The 7,492-nt window shown below is 37.0% G+C and overlaps 1 protein-coding gene across 1 annotated transcript in view; it reads right to left on the bottom strand.

Moving 5' to 3' along the window:
* Positions 1–6: 6 nt before the first annotated feature.
* The window catches only part of LOC125227720 (patched domain-containing protein 3), a 91,349-nt gene continuing 83,863 nt past the window's right edge, over positions 7–7,492 (bottom strand). Inside the window, 6 exon segments of the mRNA XM_048132022.1 lie at positions 7–2,592; positions 2,595–3,036; positions 4,159–4,368; positions 4,640–4,852; positions 5,546–5,859; positions 6,057–6,194. Of these exon segments, the coding sequence (XP_047987979.1) occupies positions 1,955–2,592; positions 2,595–3,036; positions 4,159–4,368; positions 4,640–4,852; positions 5,546–5,859; positions 6,057–6,194 (1,955 nt within the window). The 3' untranslated portion in view covers positions 7–1,954.

Genomic DNA, 7,492 nt, shown 5'->3' with positions numbered 1-7,492 from the left:
CCCGTAGCGACATCTACCGTAAGAGTGTTAAACTTCTTAAACGGCAACCGGAGTTGGTGGTGGAAAATTTCGCTGGCTTGGTTGAAGTCATGGTGGCTCAGTTGGTAGAGCGCTGGAGTATCGATCCAGATGCCGTGAGTTCAAATCTCACCCAAGGCAAACATTTTCCACTCTTAAATTTATTCTAAGCCTAGTGGCATCGATTGCAGACGTTTCTGCTAATCAGAAGTTAAAAATTTAACAAGTAATTATGTTATTTGAGTTGTTCACGCAACTATTGTGACCACTACATCATATCATGTCATGCGATTCATGCAATAAATCGTAGAATTAAAAATGTGTACAATACTCCATACATTAATAGGAGATGTACACTCGATAACAATTATATTCTGTCAAACAAGTCTGTCAGTAAATAAGAACTAAGAAAACTATAGGTATCCTTTTCTCTAGCACCTTAAAGAAAAGGATGCATATAGTTTTCTTTGTTCTTATTTACTGACAGAGTATATTTATCACTCACTGATTCAATTTCGATAATGTTTTTCTTAGACAATTTTACGATTTATTTCAATACTATTAAATAAAATATACATAACGTACGGCACATGACGCTAAATTATTAAATTAATTGTATTGGAAGTCTGTGGCGGCAACATATCCCTTAAATGCATGACCTTGACAAAGATTTATTCAAATTTAAACTTTGACATGCTGTCAATAGAGTCAAAAATGCATGATGCATATATACATCACTATGCATTTAAGGGTTAAACGTCAAAGGAGGCCAAGAGCGATATTTCGAGTGGTAATGAGGAGACAAACTGACACCTTAACACGTCAGGTGGCGCCATTAAACCTGTCTTCTGTCACTCTTAAATCACTACATTTTATGTAACAAATTTCTGGCATTGCAACTCATTACGCTCCATACCTAAGACGGTTGCCATGGCGACACCTCTCCTAACCTTTCAGTGTGTCTCCTCATTCGTTTTTTTTAAAATCAGATGAAAAATTGGCCTCATCTTTATAATGCAAAGGAAACGGAAATGGCCACAAGATACCTATAAGTAGCTCAACTAATATTTACAGCATCTGTCAAGAATCTTAAAGCTTTCACAAAAGAAGTGGACTTAAACTATTTTAAATACACAAATATATACACAGTTTTCACCCACCCAGTATTATCAATTTATCACACTAACATAATTCTTCTTAATTACAACTTTACTAGAGATTAACTAAAACTTATATTACTGACATATTAGGGTATTTGCACCTTTCTGGAAATGACATTGAGTCCAGATGCCAAATAAATGTAACACTGGATATTTACACACTAATCTGCTTGATAACTAATCTCTTATGTAGGTAGTTTTGGGAAGAAAGACAGGAACAGAAAACTACAAAAATATGTACCTATCTCCGTTTAATGAAAAAACACACGTTTTGTTTTGGTAGCGGCACAACACAAGAGTCCTTCCTCTTTTTATCAATTTAGAATCAACACACGAACCAGACGTTCAGCAACTTGTAGATATTTTTGTAGTTGACTGTAGATATGAGCTCGTACTTATGATGTACAATGCACATCAGCAAGAATCAGAATATTCATTAAGAATAATGAATAACACATACCGGTACCTAATTTAAAGCGAATTCAATTTCTACACGCATACACATTTTATAGGCAACGCACACACATTTTTGGCCTAATTTTTTGCTAAATATTTATACATTAAAATAGTCTTAATTGCTGCAATCTACAAAAATACATTATTTTATGTAGCCTTATAAAATAGTTTTTTGTTGAATATTAGATCAAAATCTTGACGGAAACGTAACTTGTGAGTTTCGTACCTCAAAGTTACTTCCAGTTTTGACCATCAACTTGGAACTTTGGTCCATAAATTGAGCACTTGATTTATGTTAACTAATTTTAGAGACGGTTTTGTCAAGGAAAACGCATTTCGGCTACATAGTCTAAATGTTCTAGGTTGTGATGCGAGTTGGACCGCCTCGGAGCGCGCGGCCGGTGTAGGTTGTGGTGGGAATGGGCGCGCATGACTCTGTAGGTTCCCTCGCGCCGAGGACCAGCGTCGCTTACCTTGCGTGTAGGTCTCACCCAGTCGTCGTCTCTAGAAGTCGCACGACTTCTTCTATAATTATCAGCTCCACGCCTCTCATCATAAGGTCTCACCCAAGCCCGGTCTGTCTCGAGTCCATACGGATCCAACTCTCCTGATGGCTGGAATTGGCTAGAATTCTGCCCGTAACTCGACCTTTTCCATCCGACGTCATATTTCCTGTCATTATCGCCTATTTGACGACGCTGTGATTGGTTCGAGCTGCTCTCGCTTGTGTCCTCTCCAGACGTGCCGATACCCAAATCCTTGTCATCTCCGTAAATTTTGTATACTCCATTTGGGCCTACGTTCTTTCCATTGAATATCTGATCATTCAAAACAAGTTGCGGGTGTGGTATGCAGTATGGATGTGGGAAACTTTTGTCTACTTTTGACATTTTGATATCTTCATGTTTCTTGGAACAGGAGCCAGGTCCGAATAAAGACAGGAGTACTGGTAGCAAAAAAGTCCGTGCATCGCTCCGAAGAAAATCACCATGAATACCATCTTGAAGAATACTGAGAAGATGTAACTGTCCGCTAGGAGAAGTGCGACTACTCCTAAAATTGTACTGAAGGATCCTTGAACTATGGGCAAGCCTAGAGAGTATAAGCATTCGCTGACTCTATCATTTGGTGATTTCGCTTTTGATGCCATGTAAGCATAGCAGATGTGCGCTGTGAAGTCAACGGAGAAACCGATGCACATGATCAAGTTTATCATGGAGATCGAATCAAGATTGATATCCCACAGAGCCATGTATCCCACGACTCCGATTTCTATCGATATGATACTGAAGGCCACCCAGAGCGAGCACAGAATGTTTGGGATGAATATGAAGGAGGTGATCATCATCATCAGGGCTCCGTAGCACAAGTTCTGTATGGATGTTGGCTTCACTAGCTCGAACTGGAAAAGAAAAGATAACGTGTTATTGATCACTCACAGAGACGAGTATACTTGTAATTGTTATTGAGTCTTTAATCCAAGGAACTATTAAGTAAGTAGGTACTTAATCAAAATTCACATGATGAGGACGTTAGGACTAATTGACAAGGTGCATATTTTCGGCAAATGTGCCAATTAAAAATAAGCGCGTTACAAAACACGGAGAAACTAAAAAGCCAAAAATAATAAACCTTTCAATTCAGATTTCTTATCGTATTGCAATAAGCTAAACATCCAAATTATAAACAAATCAATTATTTTTGTAGTCGATACCAGACCTGTTCGTCGCCTTGCTATTGCCTGTTTGCCCCACCCAACCATACACAGGCTGGTACCGACTCCAAAAATAATTGATTTGTTTATAATTTGGATGTTTAGCTTATTGCAATACGATAAGAAATCTGAATTGAAAGGTTTATTATTTTTGGCTTTTTAGTTTCTCCGTGTTTTGTAACGCGCTTATTTTTGAAGGCGGTTTTATTTTTTGTTAAAAAGTTTATTTATTTGTTGATTTTTAGTGGTTCCTAGTGATATTATATGTATAAGTCCGAATACATGTACAGTAGTGAAAGAATTATCCTTTAACTCCTAACCATTGAGGAGTTGACCTTCCATCATCAGCTCAGTTGATTTTTAGTGGTTCCTAGTGATAATATATGTATCAGTCCGAATACATGTACAGTAGTGAAAGAATTATCCTTAAACTCCTAACCATTGAGGAGTTGACCTTCCATCATCAGCTCAGCCACATAAAATTATTACCATCAGACGTAAATACTGGTGTACCTTTAAAAAATAGACTAAAAACATTACATGTGCCTATAACATTTGAAGAGTTCCCTCGATTTCTCCAGGATCCCATCATCAGACCCTGACTTGGTGCCAATGGGACCATCTCGGGGTTATACCGGTTCGATCAAAAAAAAAATTTTGAAAATCGGTCCACGATTCTCGGAGATATCGAGTAACATACATACAAAAAAAAAATAAAAAAAAAATAATAAAAAATAAAAAAACATTCAGTCGAATTGAGAACCTCCTCCTTTTTTGAAGTCGGTTAAAAACAAAACTATAGAAACATACCTGATCGAAGAAGACAAAGTACGGATGGAAAACAGATGCATTGAGCGGAGATTGAGCCACGACATCTCTTAGCACTTTGACCATCTCCTTCTCATGGTTGGTACCACTGATATTGATTGCTTGTATCAAAAACCTTGATGCCACTATTCGGTCTCCAGCTTCGTTGAATTTTACGTCCAAGGAAAATGGATTAGCGGGGAAAAGCCATAACTGAAAAAAAGAAAGAATTACTTTAGTTATTTGTCGTCAATTTCCTTTCATATATTTCATATATATTTCTTAGATTCAGAAATCAATAAGGTCAAGCTCTGCTTCATGAGAGGTTTATATTTCAGCTAGCGGACGGACGCCCTAAAATTTTACTCAGCACATCGGTACTCTTTATCAAGAATGCCAGGCGCGTTCATTTTGTATGGGTAATATGTCTCAACTCGGCTTTGAGTGTTTATGTTCTTGAATGTGAACAACTAGAAATGCTTACCTCGCGTAAATTTTGAATGAAATCAGCTTCATTATCGATAGTCACGTTCAAGTAGTCATTGTTTCTCGACACGTAGTTGACAAATGTCCGTAGCCACGATTCCGTGTACAGTGAGTTTGATATGTAGGATGTGTTTTCTAAACTCTGCGTTAGTTGTTCTACTTCGTCCTGTATTTTGGGGTCTGAATAATTGTATTCCCCGCTGATCACAACCTATAAGAAAACCAATGGGGTTAATAAAACTAAACACAAAATTAAAATTAAAAAAAAAACTTCGACATAGTGGACCGATTTTCATGAAACATGGATAAGAATCCTCCTAACCAACTCAGTATTCAAACAAAAAAAAAATTAAAATCGGTTCATCCGTTCGGGAGCTACGATGCCACAGATAGACACACACACAGACAGACAGACAGACACGTCAAACTTATAACACCCCGTCGTTTTTGCGTCGAGAGTTAAAAATGTCAAATGCTAAAAATCCAACACTACCTATCTGATTTTAATTTGTCAGTCTATTATACATTTTTGGTCTTGTTCATTTTGGGCATTATCGCGAAAAGAGATTCAAAACCTTTTTCTTCCAAAATAGGTAAATTTCATGTTCTTCATACTCAAGAATCACGAGCCCTTTCGATCCTACTAGGTAAAAAAACGTCCCAAATTTAATTTTTCCACTTCGTTACCATTTTTCAAACACTTTGTACAACGGTTACGAAGTGTTTGCAAAATAGTAGAAAATTTTGGGACCATTTTTTTGTTTCTTGTTTTTTGGCGTAGATCGAAAGGGCTGGTGATTCCGAGTAGGAAAACCATAAAATTTACCTACCTTAGAAAAAATATCTTTGGTGATTGTTCTCGCGAAAATGCCCATTGGTTTTGCATCGAATCGGAGTTGCATACCTGTATTCTATAAGGGAACTCCCTGTAGTACAAATCTTCACGATCAAAAAATTCTACAGAATACGAATCAACTTTGGACAGTTTTCTTCTTTCAAGGCCCTCTTTCAGATTTGTGACTCCATAGCCGGCTCCAGCAAGGTAGGCCAGGAAAATAACGATGACGAGAGCCTTAACCGCGCTGTTGTTGAGGATATTGGCCATTGTGTCGCGGAAGAATGCCATGATGCAGTGTTCTCGGTTGTCGATGGGGTTGTCAGGGTCGGCTATGTCGATACCGCCACTGCAAAACGCTCGGTAGAGCCACGATTTTTCTTCTGTAATGAAAAGAATAAAGTTTGTAAGTTCAATTCATAAGGTAGATACTGAAGGAGATTGAATAAGTATTCTTAATTTAATAGTCCGGGAATATCGAAGAAATTGACAGTAAAGTACCTAGTTACCCATTTATGGAATGGATGACATCCTACGAATAAACTAGGATGATAAAAGTTGTATTGGGGTATAAACGTACCTTTCCTTGCTCTGGATTCCGGTAGCACCTTCAAAAATGTGATCGTATGTCTGTTCTGTTTTTCACGGTATCCTGATACGGCAACACACCCAGAGAAGAATGTCAAATGCCATACAAATGTAAAGCAGACTGCTAGACCTGAAAATGAAAAACTGTTTTACTACTGGGTCTCTAACAAAGTATTAAAGTATAACCAAGCTAGTATATCCTATCGTTTATGTATAAAGACTGTATCGTTAAGTATGAAGACAACTTTGAGTAGCCGTATTTATTTGCTATTATATTTTTTTCTTATAACAAGCCATGGGCTTAATAAGGCACATAATAAGGTACACATTTTGTCCTAGAAACTCGACGTAAAGCATATGGTTTAGACAGTATTGACTTAATCCTCCCGAGTACCAATTACGATTCCGGACAAATGCTACTAGAAAATTCACAAAGTGCGTAAAAGACGATACGATTGCGAAAAAAAATTGTATGGTGCGAACCTCAACGACACATGATCCACAAAGCAGAATATCTGGACATAGTCTAGCCCCTGTTATTTAAAAAAAATATAGTTCAGGATCTGTGTATGGCGGCCATTTAGAGAATGTGGCATGGTGCTTACTCTAACTCCGACTTTGATGTCGAATTTGACTATCATACATTGTTTATATCGATCTGGTTTAAGCACTGTTCAAACACCATGAATGTCAATTAGACTTTGTTGGCCTATGGCTAATTTTTTTATCTGTTTCTCTCATCCTGCTAGCATCAAAAATTTACGGCAATTCGGAACGTTGCTCAAAATTGCGTTTTTTTAAATTATATAAATTCGCCGCATTTATTCTACAAGTACCCAATTGGAAAAACCATGAAGAAGACTCTTATAGAATATATTTTGGCAGCATATTAACCTTTGTTTGTTGAAATCGTACAAAGAGTCATTGAAATATTCTCAAATTAAGTCAGATAGGGGTTGTCCGAAATTTATTTGCTAGACCTTAATGAAAGTACCATAAAGTCCCTAAAATAAAAAAAATATCAGACCTTCTTATATCAAATAGTACTTACCAATACCTTAAGATCATACTCTCGGAACATAATAATACAAAATTATGCACATGTCAACATTTAGACGAGGTTTGTTTTGTCCTTATACTTAACGATACAGTCCTTATATACTTGGTTATGATACTAAGTAAGTACGTACTAATTTTTGCTATAACCTTTCAGGGTTCATGTACCTATTGTAAAATGTAAATGATACAAATAAGGAACTATTGAACTAAAGAAAAAAAATTGAAAAAAGCCCCGACCGCGACATAGTAGACCGATTTTCATGAAACATGGCTATAGAACAACACTCCTGACTAACTCAGCTTTTAGACAAAAAAACTAAATTTAAATCTGTTCATCCGTTCTCGAGCTACGATGCCACAGACAGACAC

Source organism: Leguminivora glycinivorella, chromosome 7 (assembly GCF_023078275.1).
Source record: "Leguminivora glycinivorella isolate SPB_JAAS2020 chromosome 7, LegGlyc_1.1, whole genome shotgun sequence".
Lineage (NCBI taxonomy): Eukaryota > Metazoa > Arthropoda > Insecta > Lepidoptera > Tortricidae > Leguminivora > Leguminivora glycinivorella.
The sequence above is the reverse complement of the archived record's forward strand: the minus strand, read 5'-3'. Positions and strand labels throughout refer to the sequence as shown.